Source organism: Sinocyclocheilus rhinocerous, unplaced genomic scaffold (assembly GCF_001515625.1).
Source record: "Sinocyclocheilus rhinocerous isolate Xijiao unplaced genomic scaffold, SAMN03320098_v1.1 scaffold1449, whole genome shotgun sequence".
In the NCBI taxonomy this organism is placed as follows: Eukaryota; Metazoa; Chordata; class Actinopteri; order Cypriniformes; family Cyprinidae; genus Sinocyclocheilus; species Sinocyclocheilus rhinocerous.
Window position 1 is genome coordinate 291,496 of NW_015664992.1, and position 25,018 is coordinate 316,513.

The 25,018-nt window shown below is 37.1% G+C and overlaps 1 protein-coding gene across 1 annotated transcript in view; it reads right to left on the reverse strand.

Moving 5' to 3' along the window:
- Positions 1–25,018, reverse strand: part of lrp1aa (low density lipoprotein receptor-related protein 1Aa) — a 200,204-nt gene that overhangs the window by 103,386 nt on the left and 71,800 nt on the right. Inside the window, exons 13-28 of the mRNA XM_016541471.1 lie at positions 23,810–23,950; positions 23,596–23,721; positions 20,162–20,278; positions 19,489–19,569; positions 18,042–18,209; positions 15,530–15,712; positions 14,265–14,462; positions 12,711–12,956; positions 11,692–11,889; positions 11,274–11,478; positions 9,635–9,799; positions 8,162–8,406; positions 6,703–6,834; positions 4,438–4,665; positions 1,787–1,961; positions 725–819 (exon numbers count right to left, since the gene is read on the reverse strand). Coding sequence (XP_016396957.1) covers positions 725–819; positions 1,787–1,961; positions 4,438–4,665; positions 6,703–6,834; positions 8,162–8,406; positions 9,635–9,799; positions 11,274–11,478; positions 11,692–11,889; positions 12,711–12,956; positions 14,265–14,462; positions 15,530–15,712; positions 18,042–18,209; positions 19,489–19,569; positions 20,162–20,278; positions 23,596–23,721; positions 23,810–23,950 — 2,703 coding nt within the window. The remainder of the gene's footprint in view (positions 1–724; positions 820–1,786; positions 1,962–4,437; positions 4,666–6,702; positions 6,835–8,161; positions 8,407–9,634; positions 9,800–11,273; positions 11,479–11,691; positions 11,890–12,710; positions 12,957–14,264; positions 14,463–15,529; positions 15,713–18,041; positions 18,210–19,488; positions 19,570–20,161; positions 20,279–23,595; positions 23,722–23,809; positions 23,951–25,018) is intronic.

The window sequence follows — 25,018 nt, forward strand, 5'->3', positions numbered from 1 at the left end:
CAGCAAATGGCTGCCCACTGCTCCGGGTGTGTGTGTGTTCACTGCTGTGTGTGTGCACTTTGGATGGGTAAATGCAGAGCACTAATTCCGAGTATGGGTCACCATACTTGGCCACATGTCACGCCACTCACTCACTCACTGTACATACAAAACTGTCTATTGTAATATACCTGTACATACAATTGTCAATCTGTATATTGTTATTCCCTATGTACTTGTTCTATTTTTATTCTTTCATTATCTAGTTTTTGTCCTGTCACTGTCATTCTGTTGCACTGTGGAAGCTTCTGTCACGAAAACAAATTCATCGTATGTGTAAACATACCTGGCAATAAAGCTCATTCTGATTCTGATTTTAAAATTATTTATGAATTATACATTTTTCACATAAATTATGTTTTTTCATCAAATGCTAAGTTTAAAATTTGCATTAACATATCATAATATGTCACATGATACTTAAAATATTACTTCTAAAAAAGTAGAAGAATGTAATACACTGAATCATCTGATCCTCTCATGCTGGTAAATGGTTGTTGTTAGCTCAGTACACAAAGGAAATAATAATTAGGAGGAGGATTCTAATATGATCCCCATAAGTAATGTATCCATCTGATTAGAGATACAACACAGTATGTACACAACACAATCCTGTAATAAGCTTTTTGAGCCTGAGAGGGAAATGACCCAGAGGACAGTCTCTTCTGTCTCAGCTGTCACTCACCCACTGGTCCTTTCTGATTGGTGAAGATCATGGTACGGTTCGTGCCATCAGTGTTGGCCATGCTGATGTTATTTCCATCAGTCCAGTATAGTTTCCTGGACATGAGACAGTTAAGAAAAGAAGAATGTTAAGCAGGTTATATCCCTTCACCAAACATTCAACTTAATTAACCAGAATAAAATTGAAATCACAATGTGGCCTTGTGCGATTATTAAATCATGATTTAATTATTTAAGCAGCATGTGCTGAGTGCTTCAAAGTGAATGTGCTGCAGTGGTGTTTTTTCTGCAAACGAATCGATGAACAAATCATTTTAAATGAAATGTAAATAAATAAATAAAGTGATTTCTGGGTTACCAAATAAATATTTATATTAATCTGTTATTGTGTCATTAAGAATTATTATGAACCAGGATTATTATAGTTAACTAAAACTAAAACCATTAAAAAACTGTTATTCTGAAATAAAATAAACATTAACTGAAATTACATAATATATCAATGCTACTTATATATTATGTCAATGATACTAAAACAACAAACATGGTGCATGTTTAACTTGCAGGTTTGATTTTTTTTTTTTATATATATATAATAACGTGACTATTTCACTCCATGATTTTACTATATTTCATTACATGCTTTATTGCCACCAGCGTGACAGACAATAACAAAGGAAAATGACAAAAAGCAGTTTGGGCATCAGGTGTCTGTTTATGAGTGTCTCCTGTACAGATAAGTTTCTGGTATGGGCCACATTTAAAAACTCTTAAATATTTAAATTTTTAAATTTTTATTTTTTTATTTTGTGTGTGTGTGTGTGTCTTTTTGCTGCATATTAGATATATTTTTCTCTTTTTCATGCAAAAAACAATCTACTGGAAACTTTCCTAAAGCCTGTACGCTACGTCATTTTGTCTTCCAGTAAAACATGAGAAAACCAGTGTGCATGTGGTTGCATCCTGTTTTGCATCTTTTTTCTGCCTTTAGGAAGTCAGATGTGTTCTTGTGTTAGCGTTCTAGGGTAAATGTCACTAGTGTTTGTGGCACGTGTGGACTCACCCCAGTATGGGATGCAGCACGAGGCAGTAGGGTTTGTCCAGGCCCTGAATAACAGCGTTCTTGAAGGAGCCGTCCAGTCTGGCGACGTTGATCTGTTTCTTATTGCCGTCATAGCTGGTCCAGAAGAGATTACGTGACACCCAGTCCACCGCCAGACCATGTGCGTTGGGAATATCTGATCACACGCAAGACACACAAAATAACCATTTCCAGATATGAACTCTTTGAATCAATATAATCAGATGACAGACAAAGAAATCTAAACATTCAGTGCATTTCCACAGGGATAAACATCTGGATGAAGAGAAAGACGTGTGAGTCATTATTTCATCATAAAACCCAACATGTCTGTAATTTGGTTTTGAGGGCTGTGCTAATTTTACTTAAACAGCACTCTCTAAAAACACACTTGACTGTAAACACGACAGCAGTTCTGCACTGTAAACAATGACTGAGATTCTAATACACACAATAACATAAGATTTAAACAACAACATCCTTATATTCTAAAGTCTTGTGTAAATTATGGGATTGAACTCAATGGGATAGTTCACCAAAAACTGACATTCTGTCATCATTTATTTGCACTCATGTCAATGTTTTTTTTTTTTTGTTTTTTTTTCGAAAATCTTAGAAATCTTGTTGTTGACGGAATGACAGACTTCTGAGAAACACAAAAGATGATATTTTAAATAATAGTTTATTATTTAAATAAACTGTTTTTGTCCATATAATGAAATTCAGTGGGGTCCAACACAACACTGGCTTGCACTGTATGAACAAAAAACACTAAGACATTCTTCAGAATATATACTTTTTGTGATCCACAAAAGAAAGAAAGTCGTACAGATTATACAGATGCATCTGTCATTCCGACAACCATGATTTCAAATTTTCCTCTCAAAACAAACTGGGTATAGTCTACAGTATATGAAGCCAATTATGCTTTTAATCCCACTGAATAACTAGTCACAATTACATTTGGTACATCATAACCAGTATCTGCTTTGAAATTTAAACTTTAAACTAGAGTCCGACCGATATGGGTTTTTGGGGGCCGATACCGATACCGATATTTGGGAGTAAAAAAAAGGCAGATATCGATATATCGGCCGATATTCTTTGTGTATATTATAGTACAGTACCAGTCAAAAGTTTGGACACTTTCCCATTCGTGTGTCCAAACATTTGACTGGTACTATATATAGAATACAGTATATACATAAACAGAATATATATACATAAACACATTTTTTGCAATGATCACTCAAATGTGGTGATCAAACACTTATAATGGTGACAGAGATATATGTAAGGGCATTTAACAATTTAACAATAAACTTGCGATGAGTGCGATGCACAAAGTAACGGGTGGTAGTTGTAACACATGTGGTTTGAATATTTATTTTACCATAGTAACATTTAAATTCTGGCTTAAGTGTACACTCGATTCGCGTTCGAGAGGGTTTCTCGAGCTGAAGGGATCTCCCGAATTTGGTGCGGATCCGCCGCACCGTTATGGAGATATGGCTGTTCAAAGTTTCAATGGCTTTAAATAAGAAAACATTTTTTCAATAAGCTTTAAAGCGTTTCCTCCAGGTCGCCAGTAGCAAACAATGGAGCGCGCTCTGCTGGACAAACTAAGTAATTACACCATTTCAAGCATTTTATCTGCGTTATATGCTCTGTAAAAAAAATTGTCATATCGGCGGCGTATCTGCGGCATATTCGCCGATACCGATATATCGGCGACAGGCTCATATCGGCCGATAATATCGGCTAAACGATATATCGGTCGGGCTCTACTTTAAACCTGAACTTGTCAAAAGTAAGATTTTTTAGTTTTCAGTATTTGAAAGTCTCTTCTGCTCATCAAGGCAAATGTATTTATTTGATCAAAAAATACAATAAAAACAGTAATATTGTGAAATATTATTATAATTAAAGAAAAAAACAGTTTTCTATATGAATATATTGTAAATTGTAATTTATCCCTGTGATATAAAGCTGTATTTTCAGCATCATTACTCCAGTCTTCAGTGTCACATGATCTTCAGAAATCATTCTAATATGCTGATTTGCTGCTCAAGAAACATTTCTGATTATTATCAATGTTGAAAACAGTCGTGCTGCTGAATATTTTTGTGGAAACCATCACATATTTTATTTTTTTAGGATTTTATAATGAAGAGAAAGTTCAAAAGAACCGCATTTATTTGAAATATAAATATTTTGTTGCATTATAAATGTGTTTACTGTGACTTTTGACTAATTTAATTTACCTTGCTTAATAAAAGTATAAATTTCTTAAAAAAAAAAAAAAAACATACTGACCCCAAACTTTAAAAAAAAAATTAGAATATTTAAACTTCTGACTACACAAAATGTAATTATGTGCTAGCCTAGTAATGCTGAGAACACTGTAGCAGTCAACATCAACTGCAGGATATTAAGTGCGATTAAGTGTCCAGCAATGTACATTTCTAATATATATTCATCCCAGGCAGCAAAAGAACAAAGTAATTCCCATATTAAACCAACCCAATGAAACACAACAAATAAAAGCACTGTTTGAGCAGTTATTTTCTGCTGTACAAGTGCAACTGCTTTTATTCCAATCAAACTGAAGTCAGACTGAATGAATGCTGTACCTGCAGACACCACCGTCTCTATTCCTGTGCCGTTGATGAAGGCCCTCTTGATGGTCTGAGTCCGAACATCAGACCAATAGATGCGCTTCTCCAGAGCATCGTAATCCACAACCGTGACGTTGTCGATGTCAGGGACGGTGAAGGAGATGATGTAGTTGTAGTATGGATTATAGATGTCTACTCCTCTTATCTCAATCTGACGGGCGTACAGCAGGAACTGACGCGACTCTGGAAGAGAGACAGAGACACCCGTCATGACTGGGGCCAACAAGGAGAGAAATCAAACCGGTCATAAGGTCACTGTGAAAAAAGATTCCCCCGTGGTAATGAACGTCAGCAGGCTATGAAGATCCACATGGAAATGTCAAACTGAAACATAAATCTATTAATTATAAGAAAGGCTGATACATCTGTGTTTCTAGAATCTTTAAAGCACGCTGCACTGTAAGAAAAACAAATAATGTCCTGGGTGAAAATTACATTACATTTTGTGTTAATACAAATTTCCTCCAACCCTAAACACAACAAAATGCAAATTGCATATTTCACAGTACATTATACCATGTTAATATGATATACACCCATATATACCCTATTTTTACAAAATTTCTTAGGATGTGGTTGCAGTTTTAATACGGAGCAGCAGAGATAAATGGCCTTTCTTCAAAGAGTTTTTATATTATCTATTATTTTATTATTATTATTTTTTATATATATATCATGTTTGAAAGTGCAGGCTTTTTGAAGCAAAGATCTATGAGACATTTGATCCAATGCATATTGTAACGATCCCGGGGTTGTGTCTGTTGTTTTGTAAGGACTTTTATGTTGAAATGTATTGTCAGTTTCCATTATCTCTGTTCTTCCTTCCTGTGTTTGGTTTCTGTTTCTTTGGATTACCTAGTTAGTTTCTATGGTTACCATCATTAGCCACACCTGTAGTTAATTATCCCTGATTTCTCTGAGGATTTGCTGTAAGCTCTTGTGTTTCAGTCATGGTTTGTGAGTCGTCGATGTTTTTTGGTGTTCTTGTTTTTGGTCAAGGTTGCCTGGAGGTTCTTGTTTTGCCCTTCGTGGTTGTGTTCATGTGGACTATATCACAGTTTGATTATCATTATTCAGCATTATTTTAATGTTATTTATACTACTATAATAGTTTTTTTTTATATTCATTTAATATTTTGAAATAGCTTTTATTTCTATAATTTCAGTTTTCATTTTGATATGATTAATTCTAGCTTATTTTTTCGTACTTTTGTTATGTGTTTTTTTTTATAATTTTATTATAGCTTCTATTTATTTTATTTCAGTTTCTGTTTTACTCATTTATATATTAGTACTTTAAACATTTTATTTTAGTTTTTCTATTTTAAATTTTTGTTTAAGTTTCAGTTTTTAAGGCTTTTCTTCTTCTTCCATTCTGGAAGTCTATGGCAGCCCATAGAACCACTTGTTGCACTCATATTTCTGCTACTAAGTTTTGAACTGTAAGGTCTAGATGCAAAATTCTGTTGTTTTTTTTCTTCTTCTCTAATTCATTGGCTCATGCCAAGTCGAATGCACAACAAAATTAAAATTTCTACAGGTTAACATTTTTTGTAATTTTGAATTTTTTTCCTTATTTTTTTCGAACTAATTCTAGACAGTTTTTTTTCACCAAAATTGGCTCAGATCATCTTCAGACAATGCTGGCAAAAAGTTATCAAAAGATTTCCATTAGACCAAACCGTTCTCGTAAAGTGTTGTAACGAATATAACAAAATTCATGCAAAAATGAACATGATGCTATATCCCCACAATGCTCTAGCAGATTCTGACCAAACTTGATATTTGTTATAACAAGCATGACCTGAGGGCACATGAGTAGTTTCGGCACACAGCACTACCTACTGGTCAAAAGATGTAAAAAAAAATTTACATTTCTGTTTATAACTTCTGAACAGACCAAAAATCATAAGGTCTCGTTAGATTCGGAACGCCAGCAGCAGGGTTGGAGAATTGAAGAAAGTTCCTTAGCTCTTAATTTGACCTGTTTTGCTTGACCCCTTAATTGTTGCTTGCATCTATATTTATATTTTATTTCATTATTTCAGTTAACAAAAATATTTTTAATAGTTTTAGTCTGAATTAACATTATCACTGCTAGTTTTAATTCGTGCAGGACTCTATCAAGAAACCCATTTAAAAAAAGCAAGATGTAAAACTGCATACAACACCGTTTCCGTCAAGTTGCGAATAAATCAGAAGACGAGCTCTAGTTCATACCGTAGCAGGTGTGGTTGTCCTCACTCAGTCTCATGAGGTGTGGGCAGGCACAGGAGAACGTCTGATGGTAGTTGATCAAGCACAGGTGAGAACATGGGCCCAAACCACCGTTAGCAGCACACGGGTTCGGCGCTGGAGAGAGATGAGCGGCGGTGAAGTATTGAGCTTTACTGTGTCATTACCACCTTCAAATTTATTTGCGCCACCAAGAAACCAAACCAGCTGAGACAGGAACCAATGATAGACTAATGCAGATTAATTGGCACGACGTTTGGCTATTTTGAGGTTATCGGCATTTGCGCTTATTTGAATGATTCATGATCTCTATCTATGCTGTTTGATAAGGGTAGGAAGTATGATGAAAAGGTAAGTAAGAATAAGAAATCCAAAGGTTATGGGTTCAAAGCAGATAGTGGAACTTTTGAAAGCATGTCCAAACCAATTCATCCCGTGTGTCTGCTCCTGTCAGACATGAATAAACAGATGTCTGCCTCTATAAGATGAAGTCGCTGAGCTAAACTATCATGACAAGTTTATTCACATGCTGCTTTATTAAGCGCCAAACACTATCAACACATGTGTCCATCAAGCAGACAGGCTCCTCCCTCAATTTGACCTGTGATCTTTCACAAAATTTAAGTTTACTCAACAATTAATAAAACAATAAAACTTGAAATCAAATGAAAACAAAAAATGAAATGATCTATGATGTCCAGACAACAAGGCTGTAGCTCAAAGTGACACTTTATATTGAACACTGTGGTGTCTGGAATCAATTTAGGGGTGTTTAGAATGAAAACTGATCAAATTAATCACTAGAAACGTCTTCAGCGTTACATGTATACTTCATGAATAAGGATCCCAGAATGCATTGCGATGAGCTCAAAAATAATTCATGAAAAATGCACAAATTTTCCAAATATGTGTGTTCAATGTATCTTTTGCAGTTAAGACGACTGCTGTTAGCTTAGGAACATGCTAACATCCCAAGAGCTAACTTCACAAACCAGTTAAGCTCAAACCCGACCCCACAGCCGAATTCATGGCTCAATCATGCATCAACAATAGATTAGATTTCATGTATTCAAAAATCACAGATGCATCTGATGACAACAAACAGTACTGCTATCTATCAATATGTGCTACCAATGCTATACTAAGGTTAAGGATAGGAGTTAGTATTTGTTTCAGTTTTATGTAGACATTCAGCACTGTTATTGACATGAACAACAAGGTTTGCATTTAACTGGTTTGGGGAAAAATCATGGTTTTGGAATCCATTAGAATCAAGCATTTTGAATCAGTTACTCTTTACGAAAAGATCCTGTGGTGGTACTGTACACTTGACGGTATTAGATGGTAATAACTTCGATATATACCACTGTTTTCCTTTGCCGTGTGAAATAGACATTATTAACATCGCTATCAAAGTAACTTTGAAATAAAGTTTGAAGATCACCTTGCGGTTGTCTAGAGGGGTGGTACACCTGCAGATCGAAAGGTTGCGTGTTTGTTCTCTGAACCACAGTGACATTGTTTCCTGTCCATTTGTTGGCCTTGGCCAGTGTGTTTGTGCGCCAGTCTGTCCAGTAAACCTCTCCGCCATACATCGTCACAGCGAACGGATGCGAGAGATACTCATGTCCTCTGAGCACCTCGATCAGTCCCGACCCGTCATACTTGGCTGAATAGATTGCATCAGATCTGAGACACAAGACATAAATAATTCATTTCGATGGTCATTCATTTCTGATAGGAAGCACACTCTCTGATATTAGGTAGATTTTAGCTACCAAATTTACAAAACTTTAAATTCCAATCCTGCTCCTAGAGTGTCCATTTCCAGCAGAGTTCCAGCATGCCTGAACCAACTATTCAAGGTCGTCAGGATCACTAGAAACTTCCAGGAAGGTGTACTGGAACCAGGAGTGGGACTGAACATCATTGGGTCAGGGAACTGTTTGGTTTGTTCTAGGACCAACTTCCATTGATCCAGGAGCTTGTCCATACACCACATTGGCCTTGTACACACCGTAAGGTTTTAGGAGCGACAACCACATTTAAATACGGGAGTGACACCCCTAAATTACAGTTTCGTTTGTATACAGAATAGAACTCACTTTCGAAATTGCGACGATTGACACCATTGTGATCTTAGCAACGTTTTGCCATCTCACGCATATGGAATACGCTATTTTTGACCAAAGTAATATTACAGCGACCAAAGACTCATCATGTTTGGTGATTTTAATGAAACCACTGTCGACAGAGCTGTCATTATTTGTTTATGTTTGGAAGGCTACTTTTCAGAGCGCGCTCTTTAAGTATTGCCTTGTCCACTTATTACAAACATTGTATATTAAAGGCGCTGTATGTAGGATTGACACCGAGTGGTTGAACTAGGTACACATTTTCAAAGGAGAATAACTGATTGTGGCATTGTTTTTCAGATAAACAAGTATACTAACTTAGCATGTTTCTTAAATATCTGCAAACATATTATGATATCTGTATGCTTTAGTAGAGTCAAAAACTTACATACAGCACCTTTAAGTGTCTTTGGACTCAGCAAATAAAGCAATCCAGTTTATGGAGTTAATAAAGTAGGCAGGTGCAAGTTGTGATATTCTGGTATGTGGCTTATTTCCAAGATACTGTGTCCGGATTTAAGTTTACTATAGGCTTGTTTTTATTTGCTGTTTTCTTATAACAAGATCTGTCAACACAGAGTCAACATGTACCTACATAGAATTTCTGCAAATGCGGCTGTCACTACCTGCATTTTTCAGGAGTCAATTCAGTTGTAGAATGCGGTAAATTACTGCCGCAAATTACTCAATTGCAGGTGTACAGAACAGGATTAAGTACTAAAAGGTGAATTAACAGCCGAATTTAGCTGCAGTGTGTATGTTTATGAGTCTTCAAATGTTACCTGGCATCTATCCACAGAATGCGGCGCTCCAGATAGTCCACAGTCAGTCCGTTGGGCCATCCTCCACTGCCCGTCTCCTTATGGATGGTGCGTCTGCCATGTCCACTCATGGATGCAGCCTCTATCCTGGGCATTGTGGCATCCCAGTCTGTCCAGAATAGGATTCTACAGAATCAAAGGACAGATGAGGGCTTTTTCAATGCTGCTGTCAAAAGTGTTCTGGTCCCAACATTCTTTATAGAGCTTGTATTCTTTTGTTGTTTGGAAAAGGGCAGAATCAACATTCTTTAGAATGTGTTTTGTATTTGGAACAACATATGGATGAGTAAATGATTTCCATTTTAATTTTTCAATTTCACTCTTTGGTGAACTATTCCTTTAAGAGCACTTGAAACATTCAAAATTAAAAAGTGACTATACAGTGAGATCATAACAGGTCTCAGAAATCAAAGTACAACAATTCTCCAGAAGTAAGCACCTACACAGGCATCTTACAACATTGTTGTTATTAGCTAGGTTTTCATTCACCTATTTTTATGCGCATTTTGGGATATCACATAATAAAAAAAAAAACTATGGATGGAAACGCCAAGATGCACATAAACTCTAAAAATACGCATAAAAAACTTTTACCGAATAAATTCCTTAATGCGCATCAAAAAAGACGTGATTTTGCGATGGGACAGCATCAAACTGGACTAATCAACAGAACGATCTCATTGCACAACATCTGAAATGCTAGTTTTGTCGTTCTAAAATGCTTGAGCAAAGTCTTGTCAAAGTGCTACGTTATAATTAACACCCAGAACTGCATTCCCAAACAGCAGGCTCTGAAAATAAGATAACATGACTCTGCGTGCTCTGAAGCTCGTAATTTATTGTATACAAACATTATTATATACAGTGCCTTCTCGCACTGCAGCAAATTCATTTTTTCTTTGTGATATTTAGCGCAAGTTAATCAGGAAGTGACGTGTTTTATGCGATATTCCAATTTTGCGCATTAGTTTAATTTGAAACTTTGGATGGAAACATAGCTATTGTTAACTAAAAAAAATCGTTTAAGTTTTAAAATTAAAAATTTTAAATTACGTTTATTACTTTCGTTTTCAACAAGAAATACAATTAAATATAAATGAGGAAAAACTTAAACCTACAAAAATGAAGATGAAAAATGTTGCTTGGCTACCTAAAGTTAAATGTACTTACTGAAATATATAAATACAGAATAATATAGAAATATATCAAAAATATAATATTAAATAAGACAAGCACATAACAAATTTACTAAAACCTAAATTAAATTTTAAATGAAACCTGAAAATTGGAACCTAAAAATTAGATCTAATTCAAAATGTTAATAAATACATGAGTGTGGCCGCTGGTGCGAGTGCTAATGAGCTTCATGAAGGAGCTCCGGAAGGAAAGCGAGGTCAAGGCCTGGGAGAAAACAGCTGCCACTTGTTTTGTTTATTATAAGTTTGTAATTAAAGTTTATGTTTATGTTGAGCCTCCTTCTTCCCGTATCTATGAACCTATGAACGAAGTACATAAACAATACTACAATAACACAGTTTAAAAAACACGATATCCTGATGAGGCTCAATACAAGTTTCAGAAGTAAACTTGGGCTGCTTACCCCTCTCTGGGGTCCAGGGCGATGGCCCGCGGATGCTCCACATCTCCAGCTAATAGAGTGGTGCGCATGGTCCCGTCCAGTTTGGCCACTTCGATCTGATCTAGGTTACTCTCCACCCAGTAGATGTTTCCAGCGATCCAGTCTACAGCCAGACCCTCAGGAGTAGCTAATCCATACTGGATCACCACGTCAAAACTTGTCAGCGCTGCTGTGTAAAATAAAAATGAAGGAAAGAGAGGGAAACAGAAAACATATGTATGGGAATTTTTTTTTACCTAACTATTAGTAAATTGAAAAGGTCCATATTATAATTATATATGTGTTCATTGGCTGAATTCATCTTGGAGGGATTAAAAGTCCTGAGATTCATACATTTTAAAACACCAGAATTCATATATATACTGTACACATAACTTACCACCATTCTCTGACAGCTTTCCACGGTAAATTTTGTCCTCAACAACATCAGTCCAATAGAGCGAGCTCTCGTTGAGGTGGAAGTCGAGTGCGATGGTGTTCCTCAGGCCTGGCACCAACACGCTGAACTCTCCTTTGTGCAGATCAATCCGTCGGATCTCATGACGGTTGGAGAAGATGATGAAGGGCTTAAATGGATCTGGAAAAACAATGAACTCACTGAAAGAATGCCATAACTCATGACTAGCTAAAGTAAGGTGCTCAACTGGGCAAGCACTCTGATATTTTCCAACATCATCTGTTCCACAACATGTCTGTAAAATGATGTGAGACTGGCAATCCCATACATGCCTGTGACGTTACCTCTGTTTATCTAAAATGTTTTTATTTCTGAAAGGAATGTGAAATACGTCCAGCAATCCATAATTCATCGTTTGATTGGCTGAGTGGGCTGCTGTGCCTCTTCCTGTCACAGTAAATCTTCAACCCCACCTCCTTCTTCTGGCATTTGCATTCTTTCATTACAAAAATAAACCACCTATTATGCTGCTAAACAGCTCCCCGTCATTTTCTGCATTTGTTCTGTCACACACCAACTCTTAAACTAAAACCTTCTTAGTAGGAAAACAAAATCAACCCCAGCTGCAATGATTTTACAGAAGACCACTTCCTATGTGCGGGTGAAAGTGTTGCTCCAGTGCACATAGCTGTTATCTTCTGCCAAACATTGTGAACCACAACCGTTTTCATATCTAGTCTAGTTTTTAGTTTTTAGCATTTCGAAAGGCCAAAACAAAACAATGCAAAAAACAAAACCATAAATTTTAACATAAACTAATAACATACTAACAAACAAATTAATAAACCTGTAAGACGTATAAGACTAAATGTAAGACTGACAAATATGCATCACATTTATTAGTTTATTATCACATTATAAGTTTATTAGTTTATGCATATATGCAGTTAAAAAAATAAGCCTGCATGTCTTTTAGTAGGCTTTGGAAGAGCTGATCTCACCTGTGCTCCTGCAGCTCTCCATGTCAGGTTCGAGGGCCCAGCCATCATAGCAGGAACATTTCACATTGAACTTGTCCTGTTCACAGCGCTGGCTGCACTTCAGGTGTTTGGCACAGAAGCCCTGGATCTGACACGTTTTGTTGTCAGTGCCCAGTTCCATTCCCAGTGGGCACGAGCACAGAATGCCCTCACCCGGGGCCACTGTGCAGTTATGACTGCAGCCACCATTGTCCAGAGAACACAGATCTAAACCAAGAAACAATGCAGTTAGATGGTAAAAACCTAGGCTTGAAAGTATTTAAAACCCTTCACATTAACATTATAATGCCCCCCCCCAAAAAAAATGTCATTAATTAACTCAACTGCAGGCCACTCAAAATGTAGATGAGTTTGTTTGTTCATGACAAGGCCGCAGTTTAATCACTGTAATGATAATAATGAGCTGTATTCGTTGACGCACACACACGCGCACACGCAGAGATCAGAGATCGCACTGTGCACAAACAGAAACATTCAGGAGCACAGCAACTTGTCACCGCTGCCCTGTGACTTTTATTAATAAAATAGCTTCGATACTGAATCACTACATTATATTTCTCAGCAACAAGGGCATATAGCTGTTTTTGAAGTAACTAAACTCACAGCTTCATTGTTTGTAGAGAGAGACACACAGACGCAGGTAATTCACACATGCGACTCTCTCTGTCTGTCTCTCTCTCTGTAAATTGCCATAGTTTAGAAAAAAGTCAAGCAGTTGCATCACTGAATATAGCTGTCAATCATTTAACATTTCTATCGTATAACAGTTGACTTCTATTAAATGTTTTGCAGCTTCCAGTTTGGCAGATTGGCCATTTCTAATTATTGGGCGGGAATTGTCCCCAGCCCCCAGTGTCTATGGTGATTACAGCCCTAGTTCATGAGAACACATTTGGAGAAATTTAGCCTTACATCACTTGCTACATCACTTCACAAGATGTTAATTGATAGACTGGAGTGGTGTGGATCACTTGTGGATTTTTGTGATGTTTTCATCAACTGTTTGGACTCTCATTCTGATGGCACCCATTCACTGCAGAGGATCCAATGCTGAGCAAGTGATGGAATGATAAATTCTCCAATTCTGAAGAAACAAATTCATTTACATTTTGGATGGCCTGAGGGTGAGGACATTTTCAGCAATTATTCTTTATAATTATACTATTCCTAAGTTAAGATGTATAACCAGGTCTATAAAGCAAGGCTTTTTTTAACTTACAGTATACTTACAGTACCAATTATACAATTAATATGAACTAATAGTTCATTATAATAAGATATGTTTAATAATATAAATTCATAAAACTATGAACAGAAAATGCTTTATTTCCATAAATTATAACTTTACTAGAATTTTGTGTAATCGACAATGCAGCTTTTAAAAACATCGATAACAGTATCAGGCACCAGTAATTATGTACTTCATCCGTGTCCTGCTAGTGTGAGTTTCAGTCTGCACTCAGTGAACATCATCTCAGGCTGCACTGAGCCTCATGTAACAGTGATGAATCTTACCACAGAGTTTCTCATCGGAACCATCAGGACAGTCGTCTTTGCCATCACACAGTTTCTCAGCGGGCAGACAAATGCTGGTGTCATTAGCACACACGTGATGGGAGAGTTTACACACCAGCGCCTCACAGTTATCTTCATCAGAGTTATCTTCACAATCGCTGTCCCCATCACATACCCAAGCCTTACTGATACACCGTGCTACATAACAAACACACAAAAAATATGTCTGTTAACATGATAACTGACAAAAGTAGCGAATTACAATGAAGACCTTGTGATCATGTGAACAATGAAATCTGGGAAAGAGCTCATCTTCATACATTATAAGGTGAATCATTCTTTTTATTTAAATAAATAAATAAATGTTCAAGCTATTTTGAGTGATGACCTAACTGATTCGGTCAATTATTTAGATTAAAAAAATAAGTAAATAAAGCGTCTGAATAAACTTCTATTATAAACTGAAAACCAAAGAATGCATTAGTTTAGTTGGTCCCACTTTATATTAAGTGGCCTTAACTACTATGTACTTACATAAACAAATCAGTACAGTGTACTTATTGTGTTCATATAGTATTGCAAAACACTTTTGCTGCTATTGAGATGGGATACGGGTAAGGTTAGGGACAGGTTTGGTGGTATGGGTAGGTTTAAGGGTGGGTTAAGGTGTAAGGGATGGGTCAACAGTGTAATTATAAATGTAATTACAGAAATTAATTACATATGTAATTTACATGCAGGTATTTTTAAAATATAAGTACAATGTAAAAACATGTATGTACACAATAAGTGCATTGTACCAAATGATTAATTTAAATGTACATACATAGTTGTTAAGGCCACTTAATATAAAGTGGGACCGTTTAGTTTAGTTTATTTTCTTATATAGCACATCTCTACTGCCTTCAAAGCAGCCCAAAGTGCTGTACAATGTATTCAAAAAAACCAAACACATACAATAACAAACACAACATCTTAAAAAAAGAAAACAAACATTACGTCTCTCCTAAATCATTAAAAGAGAGAGGACATTTTATAAGAATGTTTTATTATTGCCTCACCTCACTTGTTTACTGAGATATTTTGCATTTAATTCTGAAAAAAAAATTACCAAGATTGTAATGATTATGACCCATTCACTCGTAAACTCAGTCTACTTATGGATCACTGAATCTCAAGATAAGACAGAATTAGTTTTCTGATTGTTCTGAGAACATCAGACCATTAAATTGAGAAGATATAATGTATAATTTCTTCAACATTACCAGAATCCCTGCAGCCAAACTTTACTGCTGGATCACACATGTGTGTTACACCCTCGCAGTTCTTCTCATCGCTCAGATCCATGCAGTCAGTGTCTCCATCACACCGCCATCGGAGGGGAATACACAACCCGTCCACACGACACTGGAACTCATCTGTGTGACAGCCACCGGGAGGACGGGTTGCTGTGGAGAGAAAAAAAGAGGAATTAAACAGAGATTGTATGGCAATATGTAGTATAAACAACTACACAATCCATAGGTTCATAATTTTCATACAAGATACTTGGTAACAGTTTACACTCTGCAAAAGATCCCAGATAGCGTAGCTTAACCTATAGAGAAGGAGTGTTTAAATCATATGAAAAACCATGGGTGTACCTCAGGGTTCGGTGCTTGGCCCTCTCCTTTTATCAATACACACCACATCACAAGGACCTATTCAGCCAAACTGATTTTCCTAGCAGTACTACACCAATGACAAACAGCTCTAGTTTGAATGCCATTTAAATCTCCAACTTTGTGAAGACAGAGCCCCTCGTCTTCCCAGCTAGCTAGCAATTCAACACAACATAACTGCAACAACAAGAAGTGAGCTATGAAATTTGGGGTAAAATTTCATAATCACAGTATCACGGTAAGATTTGAGTTCTATAATGTCTGGAACTTTATTAATACAATTTCCTACTATTTCCCTGTTGTTTAACTGTGTTACATCCACATCCCTGTCTTAGCTTTCACTTTTATTTAACTCACATGTATTGTGTGACTCCTCGTGTTACTGTCTCCTTAGGATGCATCACTTGCATAGTTATATTCTTTATTTGTAAGTCATTTTGGATAAAAGTATCTCCTTAATTAACAAAGGTAAACACTGCGAGTTCTCTAAAGGCAAATAAAACTGTTATTGTGGTGGTTGTGTGAAGTGGGATTTGTTTGTACTAATCCTTTTTTTAAATTCATCATCGCCCTGTAATGTGGCTCATATCTGATTCTGGAGCTAACCGAGCCAATGGCAAAGACGTTTATCCCCATGAGAGAGAGAAGTCTATATTTGGGTAAAAATATTTGTGGTGTATATGAATACATGTGACATGTGTGATAATAGTAGAAACGTCACACCATGACTTACAAAGAGCAGCACTATATCAAAGCCTAAGAGGTATATGGTGAGATAAAGCAGTTTCATAAATCTGGTCCTGAAGCACACATAACACTGCATATTTTAGATTTTTTGTATTTGGATGACTGTCCAATGAAAGAAGAATGAATAAGGTTCTTACACTATAAATTTTCCCTTACGAAAATTAACTATGGTTTTATTATAGTAAAAGTGTAGTAGCCATGTTTTTTTTAGCGGATTGATTACCATTTGTATATAACCACAGTTTTACTGCAAATAACAAATATATGGTTAAACTCTGGTTAGTGTAGCAAAATCATGGTTAATTTGTGGTTACCATGGTTTAACTACAGAAACTATATATTTTTTTGGTTTTATTTGTGGTAAAACCATGGTTAATTTTTGTAAGGTTAAATTTTGGTGCAAAGCTTCTTGGTATCATCTGACCAAAATAAATAAATAAATAAATAGCCAGACAGACAGACAGAGAGAGAGAGCGATAGATAGATAGATAGATAGATAGAAATCCATCAATCAATCAATCAATATATTCCCATAAATGGCATTTTAGACAAATGAGTCACAATTATGCTTCAGGTCAAACTCAAGATATACCTTTGTGTGGTACTTTTTGAGTGATGACTTCTTTAAAGCCATGCTCCTATAAAGGCCAGTGTTAACCAGCACTCAGGTTAGTTATGATGAGGTTTGGTTAACTAATGAACTCTTCAGTGAATGAATTCTGTAGCTCATTCACAGTCATCATCGGCCTCTCGGTGTATATTTTTTTGTGCCTGGAGTTACTTTATGAGAGATGACTCTTTCTAAATAGTGTGCTGAGAGTTTGGTGTAGCTCTCTCTTCCTGGCAATTGAACCAAAAGCAGGTGCTGCTTAAACATCTAAGGCTGCGTTTACACTGGCACCAAAAATCCGATCTTTCGCTCACATCTGACACAGATCGGAATTTGTTGCACAATTAATTAGTGTGCCTACTCTATTTTAAAACCCACGAGCCGCCACTGCATTTGACGTGAATTATATAAATAATTTAAAAAGCACGGCCATTTAGCCTAAAACCCGAGGGTCTACCATGTGCATAAAGCGATCACTGCAGACAATCCTTTTGGGTGGGAATTAATGTAAACACAGATATCGGATACCAGTCGTGTCTAAAGTGAATGTAAACAGACGTGCCAAAAAATCGGATATGGTCAAAAGATCGGATCTGTGCATTAAGACTTGCAGTGTAAACGCAGCCTAAGAGCTTTCATAATGTTTTCCATTCCTACTTCAACACATTGATGCCGCATGTGAATTAGTCCAAAAGAAGGCAGCACAAGTTTGTTGTCTAGTTTGGCATGGTGTGGCAAGAAATAGTGTCATGAACTCACCCTGGTTAGTGCAGTTGGCATGGGTCTCGTCGCTGTAGTCACCACAGTCGTTGTCTCCGTCACAGGTCCAGTAGTCGGGTATACAGCGACCGCTGTTACATTTAAACTGAGCGCTGGAGCATGAATGACTGCAGCCGGCTTCATCACTGTTGTCACCACAGTCATTGTCTGCAAGAGGTTAAATTGCCAAATATTTGCTATCATCATCCAAAATATAAAGTAAGCCATGCTTTAAAGTACATCGTCAGCCAAAGGTTTGAACACGCTTGACTAAAGTTATGTTTCTTATGATCACAATAAACTTGTTGATATAAAGAATTTTCATTGAAATTAGTTTTGCAGACAAATACTTGGGATCCCAATATTGTTTAAATGCATCCCAGAATGTGCCTCACAAAGTTAAGAGAATTAACAGATTTTTTTAGAGATGTAATATAAGATCGGCTGGAATTGATTTTGGTCACTACATAATTCCCATACTGAAATTTGTGTTGTTCAAATTATCTTTAATATACTTCATTAAAGTAAATATACTTTATAATAGCAAAGATATAGAAAAGGTGTGTCCAAACTTTTGACTGAAACTAAAAAAACCTCAATCATTCGAAAAGAAAGTTATAAGCTACTTTTAATACTTTACTAATATAAAAGTAGCAGCCATGCTGGGAAAATTTTTTCCCAGATATACTTGGCCAACATGGAACATGTCCATGTGAGCTACAGGCTATGATTTAATACAAACCATTTATAATACAAATATACAAACAAGTCAAATATAGGCTGAAATATGAGTATTTCACATCAATACAATGTAGTAAATGTGGCATCTTGTCTTTAGAAGCAGATTTCACAGTTAACAATTTGCAACAATAGAAAATGAATAATAAACATCACAGAAACTGCATAGATCACACATGCACCACTGGAAATGAACACTGGTTAATATTTAATGCTAATCTCTTCTTATGGATGTTACTAGAGGTGTTAGTTAAAGTGAGATGGCCAGCGGCTTGCTTGCTTATTTACTTATTTATATTTATTTTATTTTTTTTTTTTTACTATTGTGGGGCAGGATTTTTCCATAATGTAAGACATGATTTAGAAATAATGAACTGCTGCAGATATTTTCCACAGCCTTACATTTGTTTGAAAATCCTGTTCAGACCTTATTATAATGTTATAACACAAGTAAATTTATGGTGCATGTTGATCTATGCACTAACCAGTCTTGCTCGGACAATTGAACTCATCAGAGCTGTCCCCACAATCCTTTTCTGCAACACACAGCCCATGTGACACAGGGGGAGGGGCAAATGGTCAAGAGAAGAGGACATGACGTTACACAAAAGACACATGAAATGATCAACAAAGACAAATGAGGGAAATCTGTTGAAAAAGTGCAACAGACACAAAAACCAAAAGAGATGAAATCATGTCAGCAGCTCACCGTTATCACAGCGCCAGTTGATGTTGATACAGCGTCCGTTATTGCAGGTGAACTGAGTGAGCGGGAAACAGGTTGGGTATGCTGACGACACAAACATCATCATAAATAATCAATAAAAACATAACATTAACCAATACTCCTTATCCCATATAACCAAAAGCATAATAAAGAATAATAATAATTAAATGCAACATAAAAGTATTTCAAGTGCAAATTTTTGTTGCATGTTGCATGTATTTAATACAAGTATGACTTAGTGACTTTATGCTTTACAAGGTTCAGTTCACAAAAGTTCATATCATCGTTTTTGATTATTTACATTTCCTCGGTTTCCTCATCAGTATGAGTTTTACACAAAGAAATAGCAGTAGTAATATAAGAGCTGTAGTAAATAAAATGGCAATAATAATAATAGTATTAATAGTGATAATAGGAAGCTTTCTTGCAACATAAGCCATTACACTGATAAACAAAATAGATGCAATTCTAAATGTCGATGACATTTACAAAATGCAAATGCATAAAATGAATAAATTCATAAAATGAATCAACCAGTTGCTGAAACTGACAAAACTTGCACTGAACTAGTTTTTCTAAAAGTATCACATGCATACTAATGGCCGAATTTATTAATATTAATACGCTGACATCAGCATAAAGGGGCATAATTTACCACAGGATGCAGGCTCATCGGAGCGGTCCCCACAGTCATCATCCAGGTCACATTTCCAGGAGATGGGAATACAGCGGCCACTGGCGCACGAGTACTGATTGGGCGGACACGTCCGAGCTGCAACAGAGAACCAAAACTCTCAAATCTAAATGTGTGTGGCCATCTGTATGCCAGTAAAATATTCTTTTTTTTTTCAAGTTTAAAATCAGCAGATATACACATGAAAATGTATAGTCCTTCTCTTCCTAGAATTTGAATCCATTTCCAACTGCTTTTCTGTGGAAAGAGTTCATCTTCAATATATCTGCCATGGCATATTCATTTTGTAGAGCTCTTAACATATGTACCTTGGTGTTTTTATGAAAAAAATGCCGTTTTAAAAGTGAAGTAATTTGTAGTGTCTGTTGTAGGATTTCTTATGCATACAAAAATCTCACTGGATTATTACAGTTGTGAATGTTTGTAAGTATAAACTGTTTTTAAAATAAACCTAACTGAATTTACATGGCACAAGCTGATTGGCTTCTCCTGGAGGGTATCTGTCCTGCAGCGGTTAGCTCCAAACCTAATTAAACACACATGAACCAGCTAATCAAGGCCTTCGGACTCACTAGAAACTTCTAGGCAAGCGTGTTGGAGCCGGCTGGAGCTACAGTCTGCTGAAGCACGATTGGATGCCCCCTTATTTAAATTCAATGTTTGCTGTAAGCTGTTCCTTCTTAAGCATCCTTCTGAAACCCTCCACCTCCCCCAGCTCCACCTGTCTAGATCTGCTATGTGATGTACATATGCCTGTCATGCCTATTCATGCACTGTGTAGCAGAACTAGATCACCAAGCCCAAATACATTAACAGCTTCATGTCCATTAACATGTTAAAATAATTCAGAGAATTTTCAAGACTGCAATATAAATATTGCACTTGAATGTTACAAATATGTCCGCACAGAAAAGAAAACTGTGTTTTCAAACCATTTCATTTTATTTCCAAACTCAGTTTCCCAGTTAATTCTGACATTTTATCTAAATTTATATTTTTATGCAATGGCTCTATTGCAGTCTAGAATTACTTGCAAATGCAGCATCATAGTCAGCCATATCCTTAAAATAGATGCAGTCTAATTAAAGAGTGCAAACCATACAATTCAGCCATGAAGTAAAATATAGCACAACAGTTTGACGAAGAGCCCAGAACTGCGTCAGATATACCATGTGAGATAAACTCTATATTTATGTATGGCTGTCTAGAGAATATTTCAGCTGACTCAGAGTTTAGGAGAAGGTCATGACAGAACATCACTACTCAAACCAGCCAAAGAAACTATTTCAGCTGGCCTTCCAGGTGGCATTCATATGATATGAAGATGACAAATACAGCGTTCTGGCATGAAACTCTAGATGGCGCAGTCCGTTAGGACTAACTCAATCTGACCTAATGACATCATTATCACATGGCACAGCTGATTGGTTCTCTCCTGTATTAGTAGCCAATGAGCTCGCTGCTCAACATTCAAATTTATGACTAGTGCTTGCCGTAGCAGTTGCCGCTTTCTTCAGAAACCCTCCACCTTCCCCAGCTCCACCTGTATAGATCTGCTACAAGGACTTTTAGTCTTTGAGGAGACATGAAAAACAGCGCATACCGCAGGAACGGTATAACGGAAAATATTAGTGGTTTTGAAACCATTACATTTTCAAATCGCGGTATACCTTGAAACCGGTAATCGGCCCATGCCTAGCTACAAGGTATTTAATGTATGCTATATGGGGGTTATTTCATGTATGTTATATTAACAGCAGCAATATTTCTTACATGCTCACAGCAGCATGTTGTGGATGTATTGGCAGTAGCAAGTCTCGGTACTTGCTCTGCCGCAGCAGCAGCAGCAGCAGCAGCGTAGCAGATCTATTCTGCCAAGACCAAATACATTTGTACAAATACAAAACATTGTCATGTACATTACCATGCCAATCCCTCCGAGAGTTGTCATGACAGAACTGAAGTTCCAATTATCAAATGTGTGATTAATGTAGATTTAAACATAGACACTCCATATCTGAGATGGACAAAATTTATTGGACCTTTGTGTGTGTGTGTGTGCGATTAAAGTGCACCGCAATAGAAGCATTTCTTGGGTGATTAGGATTTTATTTCCATTGTATCGTGCAGGATAGCTTTGGCCATTGTGAAACTTCATTGGTCAAACTCCAGCTAATTGTTGTCACGAATCCGGTTCATGGTTTTCCGTCTGCTTGCCACCAGAGGTCACTTTTCCGTTACATTGACTCTCACACTACACAGACTGTTGCATGTCACTCCGGACTACAGTTCCCATCATCCATTGTATTGTCTGTGTTTATTACTCTCCTAGTGATAGCAACTTTACGGAGCCATTCCGTGTTTCCGGAGTTTAGTTCCAGTCAGTCCTGTTTAACCTGTGTCTTGATTCTAGCCTGGTTTACCTCGTCCTGTCTGATCTCTGCCTGCCCTGGAATTATCGCCTGTCTGTTGGATTACCCATTTGCCTTGTCCCATGGATCACGTTCGCCGCTGATCGACCCCCGTCTGTTTACTGGACTACTCGTGTGTCTTGCCCATACCATACCTGTTTGCTGGTATTTGACCCTGCCTGTCTTTTGACCATGTCTGTGAATAAAAGCTTGCATATGGATCCGCACGCCTCTCGTCTCGTTCGCCCCGTTACAATTGTATATTACACAGTAAATGTTCTGGTTTTTGATTGCAGTGTGAACTGTAAAAAAAAAGACTTGTCCACTTAGGATACACTGTAAAAAGGCATTTCTCATCAGGTAGTATGGCTAGATTCTGATTCCTGGTCTTGGAACTGACTTAGGAATCAATTCCAAACTGTTGTTTTCAATTCTTTTTTTTTTTTTTATTGGATGAAACATGTTCACCTCCAATCTTGTAACTACATGATATAATGGCTTACCTCCTTCTGAACTTCCTTAGTATTCATTGATTGTTATTAATCTGCACCTATTATCTCTTCATGCATTCTGGAGCGACGCTCAAAACCTTCCACTGTGGAGTTTATGAGAGTTTACTTAATTGTAGGAAACTTCTCCAAGACATAGGCTAATTAATATGTGTCAGTCTATTGTCAGTTCCCAATGACTCAGAAATGAGAAATTCATTCTTTTAGGAATCGAATCCCAGCCCTTCATTTGGGATAGTCATGACATTATATAGGACATTTTCATGATTTATATAAAAAAGGTCAATTCTGGGCATTTCAGTGGTCAAATTAAGAAAATTTTAAAATAGGTTATTTTTTAAAGTCCACAGGGCAAAGCACACCACAGACACACTTATTTACATCAAAGTTGCCAAAATACAATCAAAACAGACTGAATCTTTGGACTTTGTGTGAATAATGTCATAGTGCTGCAAATTCAGATTACTGTGCGTACCTGAGCATGTGGTGTTAGACTCATCTTCATCATTGCCGCAGTCGTTGTCTCCATCACACAGCCAACGCATTGGGATACAGCGGTTATTTTGACACTTAAAGCGGTCTGCAGGGCATGTGTGCTGATCTACAAATGGACAAACAACAAGCACTGCATGTGTTTGGTAGCTCGACACAAGGAGGGAGTTTTAAGTTAAACGTGAGTGTGTTCTTACGGCACAGTTCAGCCGTCTCGTCGCTGTTGTCCAGACAGTCATTGTCTCCGTCGCATTTCCAGCGGTCTTGAATACAGCGGTTATTCTTACAGGCGAACTCTCCCGGCTGACACTGCGGAGGGGGAATGTAAGACGGGTTGGCTGTGGAGAAACACACACACACGAAATGTAAATAAGTCTGCTGAAAGCCAAGCTCTGTAAAAATAAACATCTGAAGAGTTTCTGTTTCAAATATTCAGATACAGAAACCAAACCGCTTGATGTTCAATTCAGCTGATTGTATCACCAGTCAGTCACAACATAAACCCTAGAAATGATGCATTATCTGCCAGTATGATCGAGCAGCTTGCAGGCACAAACAGATTTGCTTCAGCTCAGCAAGCGTTTCTTGCTTTGTTCTCTGTCAGGACTGAATTAACTCTTATCCCGCTGTATTCCTCACATTTCTCACCTGGGTCGCTCTGAATGGAGGTTTCTACCATGTGATTTCCTCAGCAGTAGTTAATCCTCTTGTGAACCAATCCTTAAAAGCCATTTTTAACCATTCATTGTACAAAGTTACATCCAAACCACCATAGTTAATCACCTTTGACACCTAAATTAAAAGTGTGGCAACATGCAGGTTTTGACAATAACTGCAATTGTTAATAAAATGAAACACTGATAACATTTTAATACTACGCATATGATAATATCGTAATTAATCCAGAACCACTACTTGTCTTCCAGCATATTAGGTGGCAGTACTAAAATATTGTTTGCTACCTGTCATAAAACGGAGAAGAACAAGTAGAAGAAGAAGACGCAGTGTGTGGCTACTACTGCCACGCATGTCACTAATTAGTGACCGTTGTTTTGTTTTGATCTCTCCCCTACGCTTCCGTGTTCGTCACTTCTGAGCGGCGCATGCACAAAGCCAACCTCCATACGTCATCCGCCCGGAGCTGCTTCAGTGTACAACAGTGAGAATATGAATATTTTTCTTACAAAAACGCATCGATTCGCTACAGAAGGCCTTTGTTCACCCCCAGGAGCCGTGTGAGACACTTTCTTTTATGGATGGGCGCATTTTATTTAACTGCTTTTGGACTGATGCATGCAACACCCGCTGAGTGCCATGAAACAGCTTGAAAGATCAAAGACAATTTTTAATATAACTCCGACTGGATTCGTCCGAAAGAAGAAAGTCATATACACCTAGGATGACTT